We start from the raw sequence: 23,232 nt of genomic DNA, 5'->3' as shown, positions 1-23,232 counted from the left end.
GCTGGCCATCTAGGCGTTACTCGCACGTACGACCTCATCCGTCGTCGGTTCTTCTGGCCTGGCCTCTACCGTTCAGTGCGCCGTTACGTTGGTGCTTACGATGAGTGTCAGCGTCGCAAGCGCCCTGCATCTGCTCCCCCTGGATTTCATCAGACCATTGACATCCATCCGGAGCCGTTCTACCGTGTCTGCTTGGACCTTCTAAGCCCATTTCCTGAGTCCACTTCTGGGAACAGATTGGTTGCAGTAGCCACAGGTTATGCCACCCGGTGCACGATAACGCGTGCGCTCCCCACGTGTACTGCCGCTGATGTCGCCGACTTTCTTCTTCAGGGCGTCATTCTTCATCATGGAGCACCCACCAACTGCTCACTGACCGTGGCCGCACCTTCCTTTCAGCAGTGGGAAACGACATTCTTCGCGCGTGCTCAACTAAGCACAAGTTGACGACCGCTTACCACCCCCAAACTAATGGCCTCACTGAGCGACTCAATCTTACGCTTACCGACATGCTCGCCGTGTACGTCTCCTCGGATCACCGAGACTGGGACGTCGCACTCCCATACGTTACGTTTGCATATAACTCATCCCGCCACGACACTGCCGGCTACTCTCCGTTTTACCTCTTGTACGGCCGTGAGCCTCAACTGCCGCTTGACACATTGTATCGAACATATCCTCCCCCACTTTCTGAATACGCCCGTGAAGCCATTGCCTATGCCGACCATGCTCGCCAAGTCGACCGTTCCCGCTTGCAAGCCTCCCAAGCTTCTCAGCAAGAACACTATAACCACCGCCACCTAGACAGTGCCTTCTTGCCTGGGTCCCTTGTTGCTCTGGGTGCCTTCTCGCCGTGTAGGGCTCTCGGAAAAGCTTCTTTCTCGTTATGTGGGCCCGTATCGTGTGCTGCGCCAAGTCACAGCCGTCACATACGAGATTGAGCCTGCCTTCCCCGAGTGCACTTCACTCGCTGAGCTGCACCGCGACGGTGCTTTTGCGCCCGGGGGTCATGCTACGGGTCGACTCAGCGAAGATGAGGCAGACGAAGTGAGAGGGCGCATGGCGCGTGCTCGGGCTCCAAATCCTGTGCAGTGGCCTGTGTTTTGGCATCCGGTGTGCCCTGTGCTTGTGTTGTGTGTTCAGCGTGAGTGCACCAGTGTTCTACGTGGTGTGAACGCCTCCTGCCACGTAACAATATTTAAAGTGACGGAAAAAAACATGCTCCTATTGTTTTACAACCAAAGTCGCGTGTTTGTTCATTACCCGAGCGAATTAATTACTCATATATAGGCTGTTGTCCGGTGTATTACGCATTAGGTCAAGGAAACTATTCTTCCTTTTCAAGCTCTTTTTTAAATTAGGAATTTTGTTTTAGAGGAAGTATCATGTATTGACTGCATATAATTACGCTATTCCTTGAAGAAATAGTTGGACCCTTCCAGGTACTCTTCCATTCTTCAAAACAGAATTGCCAACATTCTTTTCGCAGTATTGATTCATGTTCTTTTGACCAGGAAGAATAAAGGCCTGATGCTCAACGCTATTATTTTTTGTGTATTTTCTAAAATTGTTATTTTACACTTAGTACCACAGATATGCCTTTTTCTATTTGCGATCCGATTGCACACCTGATGTTCACGAGACGCGAGCTGCTTGTTCTCGGGATGGGAATAACATGCCGCTAAATCAATGGTGTCTAAGGGCTGCTGCAACAAAAGGCGGGAGGTACATCTTAATGGGAATGCTGTGTGCTATGTTTATATAGGGCAAGGGAGACAGCCAAGAGCACTCAACGTACTATACTAAGTAGCACAGTTAAGATGGAAGCCGCTGCCCTATACTGCTCTTTATTGTACCCACCACTAGAGCATCGCCTTTAGTGAACGCCTGCCTGCCTTGACAACTGGATATTGCCAACCAGGCGTGTAACTACTTTCGATAGATCTAAAACCATTGCTATCTTTGAAAGGTGACCTATAAAATACGATAGAACAGAAAGCGTTTATCATTCAACTCACTCGCAGCAACTGCACCATTTGAAGTGGCTAGAATATCTCTAACAATTATTTTTCCATAATATTACGCCCACTTCCCTGATGCTTTGAAATAGATGTGTTGTTCTCTAGAACAAGATAATCAGTTGAGTATTAAAAATAAACCCAATCTTTTAGCATTACGCCCGTCACAGAAAAATGCATTTTTGTCCAACCTGCGCTCCCGTTGAAACTTACAGATGTCCTATCTCGTGAGCCATCATGTGCACCCCGTCGAAGGCGTAAGGCTCGTCTTCACCAACTCCAACCTTTGCTTCGGTGCATACTCCACCAAGAAAAGCGATACCTGGAAAGTGTTTCCGTATATTCGTCATGGATGGAATTCACTCGGTGTTTGCACAATAGAGTACTTGTATTCTTTAAGCTTTTCGAAATGATTCTGAAGCAGAAACCTGCAGAGCCTAATAACTGCTGCATTTTTCCAAAACAAACCAAAGTGAAGGTGTTTTTGGGAGGGATCTCTATGAAATATCTCGTGTGATGGCCTAGATCAAAGGCTAAATTTATATTGCCGCGAATGTTTGCTTGTTCATTCTTCACAGCTGCCGGCACTTTGTTTTCGAAGCAAGACGCGCCTAGAGTTATCTCGATCAATCGCATCGAGGCGGAGCCGACTCTACGTTGTCCCAGAGTGTTCGTGTATCTTTCGAAGCTTTATCTCGAATGTTTGCTCTCAGCTTTAAAAACAGCAGGGCCGAGAGCGGCGGGCGTTCTGTTCGACGACCGCCGACCACGCTTGGTGCTACGCCGCCATCGAGTGATTAAGTTCTTTGCGGGCGAAAGTCAGCCCAAATAAAGTTTTTCGTTTAAAAGCGATTCTAGCTGTTTTCCTGTTCGCCGGACTGCAGTCACAACTGCGAGAAAATATACTAATACTGGGACATTTCAAGCACCTTTCAAATGAAAAGTATCACTGTGCCAGCGACCATTTACATCTGGGCATGTGGCTTTCTTAGGTTATTGATTAATGACTCGTTATTCGCAATTGCCAAGGTAAAAAATATCAACCGTTGAGAAAAATGGAAGTCTCATTTGCAATCGCGCTTCGTCAAATAGCCTTCAAAACATCGGTAGTGCATTGGCGCCGTTTTAGAATAAACCCCCGCGGTGGCTCAACTGCTTTGGTATTGCTCTGCTCAACCTGACGTCAGTACCCGACGTCAGTACCGGCCACCGCGGCAGTATTTTCATGCAAGCAAAATATTCCGACACCCATGTTCTAAGCAATGTTCGTGCGCACTAAAAACTCGCAGGTGGTATAAAATAACCCAAAGCGCTGCAGTATGCCTTTCCCCAATGCCGATACGTCACTTAGGGAATTTAAAATAGTAGTATTACAATTTAGAATGCATAGAATAAAAAATTATATTGGTGAAGCCGAGAGCTCTCATGGAATAGGTAAAACGGAAACAGCCAAAGCATTCGAAAAAAGACAATCTTAGAGTATATTTTCAAAATGCCAGCACTCGCGGATGAATAATCAAGTATATGTTCGGCAGCTACCCTTCGTTTAAAGAAATTATTGAGTGAAATCATCCATTTACAGGGAAAAATATCGAAGAAATCAGTGGTCCACGCTTCCCTCTTCGCGTTTATTTACGGGAACCAATCTTGTTTTTAAATATGTCTCTTTTTTACGAGTCATAAGTCTCGTTATAGGGGTATTGGGCTGCAATACATTTAAAGTTTAAATCGTCAACAGAGGCGCAGTCTTCTACAGGTACGCGGAAATCTGACTGCTCGCCCTTGAGGGGATGTAGCAACTTAATATTAACAGAAATATTCTAACGTGCTGTGATTATTTGATGATTTGGGCACATACGAGGTTCAACATCCCGTCATTGCGCGTGCCATTGTAATTTCCATGGACGGCCGTCGGTAAATGCTGGCCAGCTAACGCTATATATTGTAACGTACTTGTTGGCGATAGAGACAGAGAGAGAATTTAATGAATAATGGAGAGGTCTGCCTGGTTATAGGCCTGGCATACTACTCCAGATGAGGGTGAAAGAGAGAGAGAGAGAGAAAGAAAAAAAAAGGTGACATCAAACATACTCAACACACGCACTCAAACACACATGATTATGAAAGTATGTCCACTAAAACCGTGTCCCATAGATGACAATCAAAGTATGTCCACTAAACCCGCGTCCTTCAGAAAAACTAAGAAAGCTTTTGTCTCTCGCTCAGCCGAAGTCGCATCAGTCCAGGGTCCAAGGACATGCTCCAGGTGCACGGAGTCGTCCTGACGAAGTCCTAAAGCACCTAACGGTGCATTGCGATGAGTATTAAAGATTTGGCAGTGGCAGATCAAGTTTCGAGTATTCTCGCGCACACCACATGTCGGGCACAGAGGGCTACTTGACACACCATTTTTATAAACATAGAATTTAGTAAAGGCAACGTCCAGACGAATTCGGTGCAGGCAATTACAGTCACGTCTATCTAAATTGCGTGGCATGCGGAATTCACAAGCGGGGTCGATGCGAAAGAGGGGTCTGTATTGACGCCGCGGATCACACCACAAAGAGCGTTGCATCTGCCAGGATTTAGTAGCGAAAAGTCTCGCGCCATCACTACGAGAAAAGGGTATGGGTCGGAACAAGGATTTGTCGCCATGCGCCGATCTTGCTGCACCATCAGCGCGATCGTTGCCTGCGAGGCCGCAGTGAGCGGGCAACCACTGAAGCACAACACGGTGACGCAACTCACAGGCCTCGGTGTGTAACCTGTTCAAGTCATCGACGATCTACTCCTGAAGGCTTCCTGGTGAATTTGTCGACTTTAGTGCAGCGCTATAGTAACTGAAGATAACCCACGCTGTTGGCGGTTGTTGTACGATGTAAGTAAATGCAACACACAGAGCAGCCAGCTCGGTAGCAGTAGTCGAGGTGCGGTGACTGAGTATCGCTGAAATTATGGTGCACGTTGACGGAATCCAGACGCCAATCGCTGATGATAAGAACATGACAGAGCCATCAGTGTAGATATGGCGGTGCGCTTTGTAGCAACTATGAATGTGCTCAAGCGCAAAGTATTTAAGTGCAGGATTGAAGGTGTTTGTGTTTCTTTTAATACCAGGGATTGTGATCTTAATTTGCCATGCTGCCTACCTCCAAGGTGCGGTGAAGGTTGTGACAGGACGCTGGTACTGTGATGAGAGAATGTTAAAAATTTCCTCCATGCAATACTCAGCGAGTGGATGGTTTGGTACACGAGCCACAAACCGCACCTGGGCACGAAGGAGCTCCTGGGTAAAGAGCACTGATGCCGATAGAAGTCTGCTCTCAGCTAGAGTACCCATTGTGGAGGGGTTTGTGGGAAGGAGACAGATTCACAAGGCTTTAGCTTGCATGGCTTCAAGGATTTTAATATTTGTTTGCGAAATACCCTCCAGAGCTGGGAGACTGTAGCGCAGAAGGCCTTCACAGAGCGCTCCATGCAGTCGTAGTAATCATGGTGTAGAACAGCGTTTTCTGCTGGTGGAGAGGATACGAAAAATAGAGGCGTAAGAGCAGAGCTTGACTTTCATCTCTTGCACATGTGGGGACCATGACAGTGACCTGTCAAACGTTACCCCCAGAAATTTATGGCTTGTGATGTACGGTATTGGAGTACCAGGAACTTTCAGCACGTAGCGCGAAAGATCACGCCTTGACAATGCAATTGCTGAGCTTTTATCTGACGACATGGCGAGACCGCGCTTGCTTAAGAATGATTCAATGCAGCCTATTGCCCTCTGTAGACGGGCATGCACAATGCGCCTATTGCGTCCGGAATACCATATACAGATGTTAACTGCATAAAGGGAGATTCCAACTGTCGGTGGCAAGTATTTTTCCAAGTCAACAAGTGAGAGATTGAAAAGGGTGGGACTTAGTATACCCCCCTGAGATGCTCCGTGAGATATTTGATGCGGAGCTGTGTCACCTTCACTTGTTAACATAAAAATCGATCTTTCGGGAAGATAGTCACGCAGTCAGTTATACATTCGTCCAGTAATGCCAATTGATTGTAAAGCAGAGTGAATTGCCTCATGTGTTACACTATCAAAGGCTCCCTTCACGTCAAGAAACACTGCAATGGTCATAGACCGCACTGCTTTGCTGCGTTGACACAATTGGCAAGGGCAATAACTTTGTCAATGCTGCTGCGTCCTTTCCGAAAACCATACATGGTCGGAGGATAAATTCCCCTGTTCGTCAGGTCCCAGGTTAAACGGGAGTAACCGGTTTCTCCATCAACTTCCCGACGCAACTAAGAAGGGCTATGGGACAATAGACGTTTAAGTCAGTTGATGGTTTTCCAGGGTTGAGAATAGGTATGACACGCGCACGCTTCCTTCACGTTTCAAGGCGGCCGAACTCCCAGGAGGTGTTATAAACTGCGAGGAGTTGAACCTTGGCGCTAGTTGTCAGGTGAGAGAGGGTAGTGTAGCTTATGCCATCTGGTCGAAGGCAGGATCTTTTATTGGTAGTTGCTAGAGCCGCATGAATATCATCCATAGTGAACGGTTCGTCAAGGAGGGCGGTGTTAGGTGAAGAGATAAAGCTTTGGGGAGGTAGTGGCACCGATACGGCTGTTGAACGAGCAATTATCTCAGAACAGAAAGCCTCCGCTGCGTCGAGACGAGAAACATTCGCATTCACAGCGACGCACTCAAAAGGATTTAATGGCGCCGGCTGACTACTGAGGCTGCGCACAATGCTCCAAATCTTCGAAAGAGGCTTTCTGGGATCAAGCTTTGCGCAGAAGGATCGCCATTCCCGTCTTGCGAGTTTTTCCAAATGGCGCTGAACATGTTTTTGTGCGCGCCTAGCAACGCTGACGTCTTCTCTGTTATTGGTCGTGCGTGCTAGTCTCTCTGCTCTACGGCGAATTGCTCGAAGTCGCTCATATTCAGCATCTACATTTGAGTAGACTGTTGATAGGGTTATAACTTTACTGCTGGTCGTTTTAGCACGTGCTACAGCATCAATGAAGTTTTCATAATCAAGGTGTGAGAGCTGCAATTTCTCTACTGTGTCAGAGAAAACATCCGAATTCGTGTAGCGTACCTTACGCCGCTCGGAACTTAAAAAAGCACCACCAACCTTAATGTACGTAGGTAGATGATCGCTGCCATGAGTTTCTATGTCTACATTCCAAGTTCCTGAAGACGACAGATGCGCAGAAATCAGAAATGTCAAGGGCACTGGACCTTGCACCTTGATAAAAAGTTGCCTGGCCGTTGTTGAGGAAAGTTAAATCGTTAGACTGTGCAAAATCAAATAACTGTTGTCCTCTGGCTGTTGATCTGGTGCCTCCCCAAGCAGAATGGTATGCATTGTATCGCCCGTTATGATGTGGGGTGCAGGAGTACTGCGTACTACATCTTGAAGGCGGTAAACGTCAAATGTGACACGCGGGGGTATGTACTCCACGATCACTGTGAAGGACAGATCCATGATCTTGACGGTGGCTGCAAGATATTCATTCCGTGAGTCGGCAGGTATCGGTTGTGGGATGGAGGTGACGTCTTTCTGAACAGCTAAAAGAACTCTTCTGATGCCAGTGCCGGTCATCGAGTTGTGAACGATATAGCCTGAAAGACGAATGCTAGTACGCAGACGAGATCCCGAAATGGCAGCAATCGGGAAACGGTGCTTTGAGACAAATTGTCGGAAATCATATAATCGTGGACGAAGGCAGAAGGCATTCCATTGAAAGATGGTGGCCGTGTTACGGATGCTTTGCACGCTAGGGAGAGTAGCTGGTCTATTGACTGCTACTGCCATTGCGCAAGTAGAGGTGAAATGAAGTCAAGTATTGTAAGGATGGTCTGTGCCACCGGCGGGGAGAGTGATGTAAGAAAAGCGTGGATGGCCTCAACAAGCGAGCACAGTAGGGAACTGGTACTGTCGGAGTTTTGGCGAATAGATCCTTCGCGCGAATGGTTCCAGGGTGCATACTGCGGCTGCCGTGGAGTATTAAGACTTGTACACGCTATTAGAGGTGGCTCAACGTTTTGGCGCGGTGGAAGAGGAGGGAACTATACTATGTCCTCAATGCGCAGGTGATTCGCTTTATCTTTATCCGATTGTTGAGGAGCTTTCTTCCCCTGCGATGATTTTCTTCTGAGGCGACTTGCCCGGATTTTCCTCAATTAAAGCAGATTTTGCTGTCTTATAATCTCTATTATTGGAGTTCTTGTATTTGTAGATGATTTTCTCTCTTTGATGGGCAGTGAAATGGATAAACGTCGCCTCATGCTGCTTCCCGAAGTTTGGACAAAGGGTGTCGGCACTTGGACATTCATTTCGGCCATGGCTCCCACCACAACGGGAGCAGCGCAGGGCAAGTCGATAAGCGCTAGCCACATGGTCGAATCACTGACATTTGGTGCATTGGCGCGGTTTTTGAATGTACTCGTACACACGGTATCTTTTATAGCCGAGAATAACGTATTGCGGCGCAGATTCTGTCGCAAATACAATCCAGATGTTTTCTGAATTGCCAAGCCGGCGAACAGATTTGATCGGAGCTCTCTGTAGCAGCGTAGAGTAAATCTCAGATTGAGGAAGATCCAGGGCGCACCTTTGGTGACACCAACACCTTAGTTGCTGGGACCGGGCTCATAGGCTTGAACGGCAACTCCAGCTATGCTTGTTATTTGCAAAACGCGTTCTGTAGCGTGCGCTGTACGGGTGTCAACTGCCAGAAGGTTTACACGCTCGTTGGGAGGAACTTGAGGAACACCGTCTGGAGATATAGATTCAAATCCTTGCCTCAATGTCAATGGATTAAAGCGGGTAATGCGGTGTCCAGAATGCACTGGCTTGATGACAACTGTAAGGCTGTGCCTAGGTGTTTGAGTTACGTTCGGAGTGTCTACACTCAAAAGTGATCGCTTTGAGCTGCGACGACGCTTTGAAGGCACATGAATAAATTTCTCAGACCCTTCTTCGGACTTCGCAGTAGTGTCCATGTAGATGATGGTAGAAGAATCTGACGAATCAGAAAAATCATCCTGACCTGAAGGTAACGGCAGATAACGTCTTAAGTTGGAATCTTCAGGGGTGCGATGTCCATGAGGGTCTGGATATGCTGGTCCTGATGCAGCCGGAGCAGAAGAGTAGCTGCAGGGCACCACGTTTGAGGCAGCAGGCACGGCTTGCACAGCAGGTATGACCAGCTGAGCTGGGCCTGACGGAATGCCAGGAGAACATTCAGGTGTTGAGACCGGGTGCGGCACCGGCGGAGCCGCACTCACCGCCGGAATCATACCAGGATGTTGCAGTGCAGGTTATCTGAACACAAATGTTCAACACCGACCACAAAACATTCACAAAGATTGGCAGAGACGAGCGGGCACAGCCCGACAGCTCACTGACTTGTTCGTCTTTCATGGGTGTCTTAATACAAGGCAAACGGGAAGGCAGACAATGCCAGGCAAGCTGAGGCAGCAATTGCGTTTGATCCCTGTCAGCGCGGGCCCTACTTCGTCGTCGTCAGCTATGCGCCACCTGGCAATACTAGGTGGCATGATTCCCCCCTTATGAAAAAGAAGAGCGCTGTCGACGATACAAAAAATAAAGAAAAAAGGAGCAAAGTGCCGCTACTGAAGCGAGCCAAGACATCAACAAGTCTGCGTCGCCGGGTATAGTACGCCTTAAGCCGCACAACATGCACAATGTCAGAGCTGAGCTGTCGGTGTCGGGGTTGCGCAACACCGTCCGGAGCCACTTGATAGTTAAACCTCACTTACACACCGTACCACTCTGTAAGGGCCAAAATAGCGGCAGAGCAGTTTCTCACACAAGCCTTGGCGACGGACAGGAGTCCACACCCAGATTTGGTCACCGGGGTTGTAGTCAACCTGTCGGTGGCGAAGGTTGTAACGGCGTGCATCGCATCGGTGCTCTGCTGTTGCCCGGTGTGCACGCGCAGCTTGTTCGCGACGATCTACGCTGGTCTAGGCCTCTAGCACCCAACGACGGAACTCTCGCCAAAACGTTAAAGCGTCTTCTCGGTTTTCAAACCAGGTGCAAGCACCATCCTCGAGGCTAAAGTAAACATTGCGGAGTTTGGCTCCGTCGTCCCACTGGTTAAACGCAGCTACGCGTTCAAAGTGAAGGAGCAAGTCCTCCACATCCTCAAAAAGTTCCGCATGGAACGTCTTGGGAACCCGCGGCGTCTCCAAGGTGTAGTGGGAGGACGTGGCAGCGGCGATTTGCAGAGGAGGAGGAGCGGTAGTCGCCATGGCGCCTCTATCTAATGGTCCAAGCTCCGGAGACAGTCCCTGGATCCTCCGACTGAAGCGATGTACCGGGGTGTCTAGCGATACAGGGCGGGCGCGACGGCTACCTGGACGGGTCTCTTGCATTGGCTAACGGTTACCCAGCACACTCCACCAGACTGTAGCGTGCTTGTTGACGATGGCTGCTTTAATACCACGCAAGCGAGAAGGCAGACAAGGTCAGGAAAGCTGAGGCAGCAATGGCGACAGATCCCTCATAGCGTGAGCCCTACTTCGTGGTTGTCAGCTATGCGCCACCTGGCAATACTAGGTGGCAATATCGTGTACTGACACCTAGAGCGCACGGCTGTTTTTGCATTTCGACTTAATCCATATAAAGTATCTGTATCTGGGGTAGGAGCCCAACAAATTGTGCTCAGTATAAAAATAAAGGACCACCGAATGATAGCCCCGAAAACGTGATGAAACTTTTATTTTTTTACGTGAAGAAAGCTTATGTAAGCAAAGTTGTTTGGTGGTGCTGGTTTTTGTTGCTGGTTTTGTTGCCTGTAATAGACGGGGTTAAGTACACTGGCTCATGTGAAGTCTCCACTGGGAACGATCATGCCGAATTTAAGTACTTGATACAGACATATCCCGCTTTGAGGGTTTCTGAACTAGGTTTGTTAGCAATAAATTTCGAACTGCTCGAGAAGCGTTGCGACGTGCTTAGGTGTGTCTGCATGAGGCGTTCTGAAGGCTTCCCTGTGACCTTGAAAATATAAGTGGAATATTGGAACTTACCAGATACGCTGGGATCTGGCGTGCCATTATTATCCGTCACAAAATTTTTCCTTTAGAAGAGGGCAGAAAATTGGCAAACGATTACATTAGGTAAGTTAGCAGCAGCTTTTAAAGTGATTTCTAACGTCTCGCAAAAAAACACAACTGCGGTTTGTCCCAGTTAATTGTGAAAGCGTTAAATTGGCAAATTGTTAATTGGTTTGTGAGAAAAGGAAATTGCGCAGTAGCTGTCTCTCATATCTCGGTGGACACCTGAACTGCAACGTAAGGGAAGGGAGGATGGTGGCAGAGAAAGAAGAAAGAGAGAAAGAGGTGCCGTAGTAGTGGTCTCGGGAATAATTTTGGGAGGTCTCGGGAATGGGGATCTTTAACGCCAAGAAAGGCTAACATGGAGTTCAAATATTTTTTCAATTGAACCATTTAAATCAGGAAATGAAACTGTTGACGGTTAAGACATTCCAAAATAAAGCTCTCGAATGAAACATTCAACAGAACAAGTCTGAAGAAGTTGTATAGAAAACCTGGAACAGTTCGCGATACTAAGATGAGTGGCAAAGCGCGTTGTGTTCTTTTATGTTATAAGTGGAGGCGTGCAAAATTTTTCCATGCGCGATGCAACCACCTCAAGAAATTAACCGGCCGCGGCTGCGACCGCTGCCTGTCATGCCTATGCAAAGGAACATTAGTGTAGGAAACTAGCCACATTCTCCTGAAGAAAAACAAAACATTTCCGCAAGCCTACTTTTCATAAAGAAGTCGACCTCTTGGTTAACGAACACTTCCGCTTTTCTTTCGGAGTGGATTTTACCGACACTTATATACGCGGTGTGTTCCACTCTACAGTACCGAACCCGTTAACAATACTCTCAAAATATCCGTGACTTGCTAAGAAAGAATTTTTAACAACAAAAATAGCACATTTAACATCGGCTAAATGCTAATAGCTAGGACCTCAGGCGAATATATCAGTACTCCCTCTGTAGCGCGGTCAGGTAAGGAAAATCGTTACCTTGATAGTGAATGTTAACTTGTGCATGCTGTAGCAGTGACATTATTTCCCACATATGACACTAGCCTGTTGACACGTGCCTGATGTACTGTCGATTTTGAATCTGACGAAAGTTGAGCGTGCTTGTATCCTTACCGGCCACCAGGGCAGTATTTATACATGACCGGCGACAAATAAACGTTTTAGTTGTGAGTCAGCGCTGTGTTGTGTCCCTTCTTATCTGTCCCGGCTGTCGAGCTGTTATAATGGATCACCATGAACACCAACTCGCCAACAACTGGTCTTGGCGATATCGTCGTTACAGACGTCTTTCACAATATAGTTCAACACATTCTATCAAGCTGCAAAACACCAAAGCCAGAGAAATTGCCTCTGCGATCGGTTGAAATCCTCCATTAAACTGTGCTAAAACTTATGCTCTCTCGCGAGGCTTCTCTTTATGAAAAAATTAAGAACTTTCTATTGGTCGCACCTCAGGAAATGCGGTAGTAACCCAAACATAAAGGTTGCTCCTAATGTATGGGTGATTATCTGCTCATCTCTAAATGTACACGAAGAAAAGCAAGCGCGATGCTAAGTTAGATTCGTATAGTATACATTGGGAACGCTTCTAGGGTATTTTTCCTAAAACACTCGGTGGAATTACGAGAACTTAGCAATTGGATCCAAATCTTTTCAAATAGACGCCCCCCCCCTCGCTGCGGCAATGGTGTTCTCGTTTCTTGACACACTAACTTACGGGTTTAGGTGAATCAGGGAAAGTCGAGAAAAGAAACCCACATGACAGCATATCTGGTAGGCTTTTTAGTAGCCGTCGTATCGAGGACAAGTGCTCTAAAATCAGTTGTTTCTAAATAGTTCTAAAACCTTACAAAACGAATTTTGGTTTTCGCTCTTTTATAGTTATGTATTAAACGTGGTGTCAATTTACTAGAGACAAGATAGTTTTGTTTTTACTTGCAGTGAAAGATAGTTTTCTTTCGTATGTTTAGTTTACTGCCAGAGTGCCTGGTGGATACAACTTTTTGCGCTAAATCATTCACTACTATTTATTTGCCTTCAATGTGCGCCTTCCCGACGTGCATTTAGAAGCGTGCTTGTTTTTAGAGCTAGTGCGATTTTTTGTTTCTGGTCGTTTTTTGCACAAACTTCGTCCATTGCAATCCATTGCTTCTGACGGAATCAATAGCGACTTATTTAGAAACTTCCATTGATTCATTCGAAAGTTATTTGGTAAGTGAGCTGTATGGAAGGACGATGCTTGGACCAACTTTATCTCCTGCTTTCTCCTTTGCGAATCAACTCCTTTATCGTAGATCTTATCAAATTTATCATCGACTGGAACACGTCCACAGGCATATAGGGAAGTCATCATGGTATAAACGGTTACATAATCAGCATCTGGGCAGGTATATCGAACGGCAAACCATAACTCCTCTATCCGGTCCTTTGCAAGCTTGGGCAACCTGCTTCAAGCAGATTAACTAATTTCATCTACCTCCCTTACCCTCGTTCACTACTAGCTACACTTCGTTGCAATGTCAACACCACTACAGCTCTAACACACTGGTCATTACAAATTGGAGAGGAGGAATAACCGCCAACTTGACAGGACTGAAGAGCGAGAAGAGCACAGGACGAGCGGTAACCTCGTCCTGTCCTCTTCTCGCTCTTCAGTCCTGTCAAGTTCGCGGTTATTCCTCCTCTCCAACTTGTAATGACCAACTGGCCCAAAGCTTCCCCTTGTTGGTCATTACAAGGTTACGTTGTTCAAACAATTCATATATGCGAAATTCATTTGTTCCACTTCGCTCTAGAAACGATACAGTCGTGGCAACTGCTTTTTATTCATTCCTGGTCACGCTCTCTCAGAAAGTCACCTCTGACGTTACTTTTCAGGAGCTGGTGCGCTGCTCTCAATTTAGATCGATGCCCTTTTCGGTGCTCGTGCGATGTCAGTGCACGTTAAAGAACCCCAGGTGGTCGAAATTTCCGGAGCCCTCCACTACGGCGTCTCTCATAGCCTTAGTCGCTTTGGGACGTTAAACCCCATAAACCAACCAACCAACCTTTTTTTTTACTTTCATTTTTGGCACTATCAGTCAGTACTGGCAGAATAGACCATATACACAGCAACCACTTCAAGTGCATTTCCAGGTACCAACCGTAAGCTAAGAGAACAGAGTCAAGTGTTGCCGATTATTCTTTAACAAGTTGTTCTTTTCCGATGTCCCGACAAAGAAAGATTGCTTAAGCATTGAAAGATTTACACAGCCAAATAGACTTCCTCACAACTTCTAATTCCTCTTTGCTTCTCATCCTATTTTCTCTCAGACTTTCCTGGTCTTCTGAATCAGACACTTTGTTCATTAAATAAATGAGCAATAAAACCTTTCTTAAATGCGTCTAATTCACTCATCACTGCCATAAAACATTTGCTACCGACGTTTCTTTGTAGCTAATTAAGACAATTTCTGCGAGGACAGTACATTTTCTATATAATTGTGTGCCTGCAAAAATTTTGGATATAAGAGCTTTCTTTATTTTCCCATGTCTTATTTTCCAATTATGAATCAAAACGCAAAGACTTGTTGAAAATTTCTTAATTCCTCCCCCTCTACCAGAGAACTTGCTCTCACACATTCCTTTGGTTTTACGTATTTGAATTATTTCAGCAGCAACCTGCAATTTCATAGGTCACTGCCTGTTATGAAAAATCTGTTTGGCAAGATTGCAAGTTGAATGCTTTATCATGTTTTGCATGAAGTCAACGCCACCTATCACTGACATAATGGGAGCAACTCAACTTTGGTTTTTGAATAAAGGCTCCCTAAACATCACGGGTCGTGAAGTCACGTGTATATTTTGCAGCTTTTTATAATACTAGAGGTGAAATTAATTTTACTCAATTGAAACCGCAGGGCTCCCGACTTTGCCAAGGTGCACTAAATCTGCAGCTGTCTTGAGAAGCGAAAATGGATGGTGAAATTTCTGTGCCAAAGTACTTATGACTGTTACTACATAATTCGTTCTTTATCCCTACCTTACCTTGATAGGAAGAAAGCAATGTCACACCGATTGAAAGCACCTCGATGTGATAGGTTTCTCATCATATCTAATGTCACGACTATGTCCGGTGCCTCTTCTGTGCTGTTAATTATTTCATCACTCTAAGGAAAACATAAAAATCAAAAATCAGTGAAAATTTTAAATAGATGCAAAGCATTATTTAAATGTAAGCAATATACGATTTGTAGGCTACTGCGATTAACCTTCAGTGTGGGTCATAGAATATGATGGTTCTTCATTAGCCCGATAAGTTCATAAGATCAGAGAAATGATCAAACTTATAAGACGATTAGAAATTTCACACTACGATTTCAGCCTAGAATACAGACTTCAACATATGAGTGAACGTATCATATTTAACGAATATGTATACATGTAATGCAACTTGAATAAACGTTTGCTGTTTTCAGTAAAGCGCTGATAACAAGCAATTTACAAAACATTTGGTCACTTTCGATGCAGGAAGTTCTATTATATTATTGGTGGGATGCCTACATTTTTATCGTTCTCTGTTCATGCTTAATGAATAAATCAGAATATGTGACTATAAAAAGTTATCGAAAAATAAGCTTTACAAAAATTTTACCTGTGGCCTATTTTAAAGTTTACAGTAGTTTTGCTTTCGAAGGATGTACTTACCATATCTGTAAATACTTCGTTAAGTTGGAAGCGTATTTTTGGACTTGTTATATCAATGAAACTGAGAGCAACCTTTGAATCCAAGAAATAAGAAGCTTTATTACTCATTTATAAGGATATTGTGAGTCATCAATTGACATATTAGCAAATTTTTTAAACTGATGAGGGTGGAAAATATTCTACGGCTCAATAACTTCAAGGTTTACAGGGAGGTGCAGCATCTCGCAAAATATGTTCCTTGCAAATTGTATTTCAGGAGTTATTGTGAAACTTACTGACAAGCACATATTCACACAAACACTTAAAGTAGTAAATTTACATCTTTTATCTAGATCATAAATCAGCCACTTCCTTTCGCGATCAAAGTAAAAGGCGTACAGGTGCCTAAATATTCTGCTCTGTAAATGCCCTTTACCTTTACTGTATACGAGTTTGCAATATTCTAGCGGCAATGCAGTACTGTACTTGCAGATTTCGCACCATTGACATATGCGAGAATAATAACGTTGCTCTAAGAAGGCAGTTGTAGTGAAATGAGGTGTTCGTTGTGATATGCATATGACGGAAGTGAACAGTCACCGAAATGAAAGCAAACATGAAAGATGTCTTATAGTTAAATTTTTTGGTACTTAATAATGGGAAATTAGCTATGTAATCAATTCATGGCTGAACGATAATTTGTTAGAGTAAAAGAAAGAAAGACACGCCGCCGGGTATGGTCCGAATTCACGGCTTCGAGTTTTGCGTACCGAGCCAGTGCTGTACCAACGTAGCTACGGCGTCGACTGCCGAAGCTTCCATTTTCGCGGTATTCATGGTCACTATAGCCTGAGCTTGACAGAAGTTATCAGGGCCACTCTCGTCCACAGGCAGGGATATAGTACGTCCAGTATACTGTGTGATGCCAGTGCCCGTTTAAGAACCCCAGGTGGTCGAAATTTCCGCAGCCCTTCACTACGGCGTCCCTCATAACGTGAGTCGCTTTGGGGCGTAAAACCACTGCAAGCCAAGCCAAACCAACCCAGTTTTACAGCGAGCGTAACTTGGAACGTGATTGAATAGTGAGGGTAGTAGTTTTGCGAGAACGCTCTTATGCTGCGTATGGCATCTAGAGCGTCAGAACCGAGGCCCTCATCAGCAATTGAGCAAACAAATATAAAAATTGAGATGGTTGCATGACATAGATATCAAAGATGTCAGCAGTCACAAAAACAAAGGAAAGTATGGAATATGTTTTAATTTTTTTTAGCTCGTGAGCACTAAGGAGAATGACCAATTCGGCATATAAGGACATTAACCTATTATCGCTATCCAAACAAGTACCATCCGAAAACACTAGACCCAAACTTCAGAACTGAACAACTGCTAGCGCACCTAGTTCGCATTTGGCGTAACTACGCAAATCAATCGTCATTTATTTGCGTTGTGGCGCTTATCAAAAGGAAATCAGTAGTGTAATTATTTTCTGGCTGAATGATAACTGATTAGAAAGGAACCACATGCCGATGGCAGGAGCCAGACTCACGACCTATTAAATTCACGCAACGTTCTCTGCCAACTGAGACACGCCGGCACATGCCTGATATGCAGAAGCGCAATGCAGACAATGGAGACGTGCATAGAACATGAAATGATGCTTATGGTAAGGAAGCTCTAGCTAATGGATCTAAATATAGGACTAGCTTCTTGAATACTACACAACCTGTTCCTAAAATTTTCACCACAGAACCAATCGGCGTCCTTTCACGCATAGTTTGTTTTCCTCACGTCGACTAAATGCAGCAATAAACATCCAATGCGCCCGTTCTGGACAGCCCAGCACTGTATTCAAAGGAAGAGCAACCAACTGTAGAAAGTTGATTTGCGCAAAAAATCTTCGCTTGGGCTTCACGTTAAGGTTATAAATACAGTTTCAAGTGTTTTGTTTTCCTCCCTGTTTCTGGCCAGGCACTAAATTCAAAAGTGCGCTTAAATTGCAGATCTATGAGAGCGTACAGGTCCAGGAATCCTAAGACTAACACATTATATATAAAAAAAGCAATCATTAAGAAGTCTTTAGAAGCGCTCTCCAGCGCTTCAATTCCAATTCACTCATGCGATCTTTTTTTCAGCATGTTTCTCTGTATACGCTTGTAACTTTGTTTGAATTCCTAAATAAACTTTCAATTTCAACTTCGCGGTTGCCCAATGAGCTATACCCTTAGATGATCCTATCCGCATTCGTTTGAGAACAGCAAATAGGTCCAAGCTTTTTCAAGTTGTAAGGAGACTTTAGTCAGCGTTCTGTTTCCATTTGGCGGTCATAATTTGGTCTACAAGAAAAACATCCATCAAAGTCCTCAGTATATAATGTGATCCCCAAAGCGCAAAGCGGGCAGCCTCTTTTTCTTCGTCCATGGCAGGAATCCAGCTTCAGATATGATGACATAAACTGTCATGAACTTATATCATTTGGTAGGCAACTGGAGACCGGAAAAGCGCGTGGACTAGATGGAATTCCTGTGTCGTTATTGAAAAAACAATATTGAAGTTCTAGCGCCTACTTTGGTTTCTTTGTTCAATAAGTCCTTCTATAGCGCCACATACCCGGATGCACTGAAGGTAGCAAAAGTCGTCCCGGTATACAAAAATGGTAACCCTGATAATCTAAGCAATTATCGACCAATTTCTGTCTTAAGTTGTTTTAACACACTTTTCGAGAAGCTGCTTGCCAAACGTATTAAGAACTTTTTGAAGAAGTGTGCCATTCTGAGCACTGATCAACATGGTTTCAGGAGTAAAGATCTACTACTACTAGAATCTTATCCCTATCCGAAGTCGTAAATGACGCACTTAACAGACATTTTGTATCAGTAGGCGTGTTCCTAGACATAAAAAGAGCTTTCGACACCGTGGACCATGATATTCTGTCCAAAAAACTTGAAAGACTTGGTTTTAGAGGTTTGGCGTTGCAGTTCCTTAGAATTTTTTTTATGCGATCGTTCCCAACGGGTCCAAATTGACGACAATGTTTCAGATTTGGTAACAGTGCTCATGGGTATTCCACAAGGTTCGGTTCTGGGACCTATTCTTTTTTCTCTTTACATGAATGACCTTCCTGTATATGCAGAGGAATCACATCTCATCATGTATGCGGACGACACGGCTATGGTAGTTACTGCCAAATCTATAGAGGATGGTATAACCGTGCTTAATAAGGAGCTTCAATGCATTAAAACCTGCTTCCAATCTAACCGTCTATCCCTGAACACTGAAAAAACGAAATATATTACTTTCAAATCACCGCATAGTCTGCGTGCATGTCACCCTGCAGCTTGCATATTGGAGCTGATGAGTTTGAGCAAGTTGACGCAATCACATACTTGGGAGTGATCGTGGATAAAGATTTCAACTGGCAACAGCACATTGATGCCCTGTGTAAAAAGCTGTCGTACTCTTGTTATACATTAGCGAAAGCATCTAAATATTTTCAGACTAATACGCTAAAAACATTATATTTCAGTTTGTTTCAGTCGCAGCTGGCATACTGTATTGAGGCCTGAGGCCTTACGTATCCATCGTATATTGATCCCGTAGTAAGACTGCAAAGAAGGCTCTTAGAATGATCAATTTTGTTGCACCTAGAGCCCCATCACAGCCTTTATTTAAACAAAATAACATTATGCCACAAACTAACCTCAGAGACTATCGTTTAGCATTTTTTGTAATTAATGTTATCTGCAACCCTAGCACCTTTCCTTTAGTTTCATACAAGGCTCCTCCGTCCAGTTCTCGCTCAGCGGCTCATGGAAAGTTCTTGCTTCCAATATCTAACAATCATTATGGTCATCGATGTCTCCGTTTTTCTGGTGTCAAAATTTGGAATGCTATCCCATGCTCAGTCATATCTTCACCTAATACATTTAGAGCATTGACGAATTTTTTCCTTCAAACAGAAGCGTCTCAGTGAAGCGACACTATATGCGTCTGTGGCGTGGCATAATACTACTAATCTTTTGAAGGTGGCAATATGAATGCAGAATGACATTTATTTTTTCTTTGGTTATATGTATGTCACACGATAGTGTTTCAGTCTTTATTTTGTACTGTATTTTGTATTGTATTTTGCATTGCAATTGTTTCATTCTACACCGAAAAATCTGTGTTTTTGTTTTCTCCTGAATCTTCAGTAGACTTATTTGTATTCATTTTGGGATCCACGACTAGCCTGTGGGTAAGGATCCTTGAGTGTCTTTGTGTAATTACATGCGTACTTCAAAATAAAGAAAGAGAGAAAGAAAGAAAAGAACTATACGTACCGCATTCAACATGAGAATCAAGTATTGAACAAGGTCCTCGGTTGTATTAAATTCATTACTGTAGTCCGCATCTGTAACCATGCACATTTCTACGAGGAACTTTCCTGGCCGTTCCTTCCTTGTCCTATTCGCGAAACCTGAAAAAATGGAGTATTTAGACGTAATGCGAATGTAGCATTTTGTTTGACAGCGAAAGCTCTTGTAATTTAGCTATATAGGCCTCAATTCTCCAGTGGAATATAGTGCCTCACCTCTACGACCCTAATTACATGAAAAAATTTCAATTTATTTCAATCTTAAGAATACAATTACGCTAAGGTGAATGACTTCAACTAAAATCCCTTTAATGGCTGCCACCTTCGAACCATGGCAGGAGGCACAGGGGAAAGACGGGAATATTCCTCCCCAAGTTTCCAGAAGAGGAAGTAGAGGGAAAGTTCTAGAAGGAGGAGAGAAATAAAGGGTGGCGGGTGGCCTAGTGGATTTGAAGGTTATGGCAAGAGCGCAGGAATGCGCAGCCGGAAGGTAGCTGCCGCGGGAAGAACCCAAAATGCAGCTACCGTGAAAGGAGACTGTAACCGCGATGGGCGACGAATATGCCACCTGAGGGTGGCTTCACGGTGGAATGCAGGGCTCCATGGGGAAATCAAAGTTACAGCCGCTCTCGCTGAGTCCAACGATGAGCCGGTAAACGCAGCTGTAGAATAATTTTTTAGAAGCTCTACTTCAATCGCTTGCAAAATGTTCCCGGGCTAAAACTGACGCCTGGCATCTCTCAAACAAGAAGGACAGCTTTCATTATTTGACGAATTTATTAAGGAAACGCGTGGATCGTACGTTTCGAAATAAATGCCGCCTTACAAGGAAAATCAGAAATTTACTCCGTTCCGACACATCAAAATAAAGCTGAGGTAGATAATGTCCTTTTACGAGTTATGCAAAGATAGGTTGGAGCAACCGAAAAGGAGATAAAAATAATGAGCTTCGTCCTGCACCACATACGTACAACAGACTTAACCCAATTCGAAAATAAAAGAATATCTCGCTGTCCCCATTCACAGCCTTTGTTCCAACCCATTCCCTACAACCATTCATCCCATCCATTTATCCACCCCTTCCGTTACTTCCCAGGGCAGATCAGGGGAGTCTCCACGGGCCCGCTCCCCCGGCTGAGGGTCGCTATAGCAGCTTTTCCCTTTTCTTTTTACTTTTCCACCTACCGGTGCTGAAAATACAATTTGCCTACGGGCCTATTCTTTTATTTTCGAATTGGGTTAAGCCTTTGGTACGTATGTGGTGCAGGCAGATGCTTATTATTTTTATTTCCTTTCAGGTTGCCCCCACCTATTCTTTGTATAACTCGTAAAAGGACACTATCTTGCACGCGCCCGCATGCGGAAGGAGATAGCATGTATTTGAAGCCTTTTGATGTTTTGACATGCCTTCCGTGCCGGATTTCGCGGGTCCATCCTGAGTATGAACCCAGGCCTGCCACCGCTCATGCATCGGACCTCACGCGCGCGACTGGCCCTCACAGTCGCCTGGGAGTCGCTGCCACTCCCATGGGGTTTTGCATCCCCAGAGGATGGGTCCCGGCCGTCCCATCCCCACTGCTGGCATTGCACCGGAACAAAGCCTCGTAGCCGAAACTACACCGGCCCGGATCCGTTGGCGGGGGGGGGGGGGGGGGGGGGGGGTGCACGATCAGGCCGCACAGTCAGATTTCCCCCTCTTACGAGCTACACAGCCTTACTAAGCAGAAAGAAAGAAAACTCACTATGCTCCCTCTATATCGGCCGATTCCATAAATAACAGTACGGAGAACTGCCGCCGTAAGGCAAATTAGAAAGCGCCCAAAATATCCGCACAAAACAGACTAAAATGACTGCCATGCGAGAGTCAGTGATCTTGAGTGTTCATCAAGTAAAGCATTTTATAGGCTGGGCTTCGAACAGTCTTTGAATAATTGGCCTTGATCACTAAAAAAAAAAGGATATTTATGCGTAGGCTGCGCTTCGCTGCGTGATGTGCTCAGGTAATAGAAAGCTGCCAAGACGCTGTTAAGAAGACGGTATTTGATGGCGGCAGATGCGGCGGCTTTGGCGGATTCGTAGACGACGGAGACAGAGAAGAAATGCAGCTTTCCATTTCCCACACACTTGCTGTACGTGGCACACAATTCAAACGCGTTTAGAACGGCCTTCGGGATTCGCGACACAAGCGGTCTGAGCACTCTGTTAGCACCAGTGTATCGCAGATCGACCTCGCGTGGCTGAATACATTTTCACGCCTCTCACGCTCGCATTCAGAGGTCACGTTGCGATACGTTGCAAACCTTGGGTTTTTCACCTGCAACACCAGCGGCAGCATGATCTTGCGTGCCCTACCGTCGTCTATCAACGCCAATTATCGCTGGTGTCCTTGAATGCTCTCGCTGGACCGAAGTCTGGGGCCCTGCGCATGTGCATCCAACGGCTTCCGCGCTTACCAGGCGGCACTGCAGGTGCTGTGGTGAGCTCATTCACACAGCCTAAGCCTTCAGAGAATCCTTCGTGCGCCGCATTCGTCGCTGACGGGCAGCGGTGCCTTGCAACCAATGGTACAGTTCGACCTGGCACCATAACTGTCAGCTTCGGTCAAATGTCTATGGGAATCCCCCAAGGTGGAGTAGATTTGTAATAAGGAAGTAATTACTCATTGACGTCCACACAAGTGCAGCATTACGGCAACAAAGGAAAGCTACCAGCTTTCTCAGAAACGTCGCAGTTAAAGAAAAATTCGTCCTGGTCCGGGATTCGAACACGGGACCACCGCTTCAGCGGAGCAGTCGCTCTACCAACTGAGTAACCGGGAAGGAAAGGTTATGGTAGGGCGAGAGCGAATTGATCAATAACTCGAAGCGGGAACAGTGTTCGTTAAATGTCTAGCGGAATCCCCCAAGGTGCAGTAGATAAATGGAGTAGCAGATGGATTATACCTATATGCTTCCTGTTGCTTGTTTGCGTTGACCCTTGAAGCCTCGATGTACAGCGCAACGACGAGCAGAAGCTTCCGCCCTGGTTTTTCCTGCGGATTTGCTTGCCGCGACTGCGCGTCTGCTCCTTGTGCCATAGAGGTGGTCCCGTTGCGCTCGCCACCCGT

The 23,232-nt window shown here is 45.3% G+C and overlaps 1 protein-coding gene across 1 annotated transcript in view; it reads right to left on the bottom strand.

Moving 5' to 3' along the window:
- LOC149328904 (venom metalloproteinase antarease-like TserMP_B) overlaps window positions 1–20,178 on the bottom strand; it is a 47,445-nt gene extending 27,267 nt beyond the window's left edge. Inside the window, exons 1-5 of the mRNA XM_089559735.1 lie at window positions 20,092–20,178; window positions 15,794–15,865; window positions 15,134–15,255; window positions 11,077–11,126; window positions 2,232–2,340 (exon numbers count right to left, since the gene is read on the bottom strand). Coding sequence (XP_089415861.1) covers window positions 2,232–2,340; window positions 11,077–11,126; window positions 15,134–15,255; window positions 15,794–15,865; window positions 20,092–20,178 — 440 coding nt within the window. The remainder of the gene's footprint in view (window positions 1–2,231; window positions 2,341–11,076; window positions 11,127–15,133; window positions 15,256–15,793; window positions 15,866–20,091) is intronic.
- Window positions 20,179–23,232: the final 3,054 nt, after the last annotated feature.

The sequence above is a fragment of the Amblyomma mixtum genome, chromosome 9 (genome assembly GCF_055824585.1).
Source record: "Amblyomma mixtum isolate Tamu chromosome 9, ASM5582458v1, whole genome shotgun sequence".
NCBI classification, from domain to species: Eukaryota; Metazoa; Arthropoda; class Arachnida; order Ixodida; family Ixodidae; genus Amblyomma; species Amblyomma mixtum.
The sequence above is the reverse complement of the archived record's forward strand: the minus strand, read 5'-3'. Positions and strand labels throughout refer to the sequence as shown.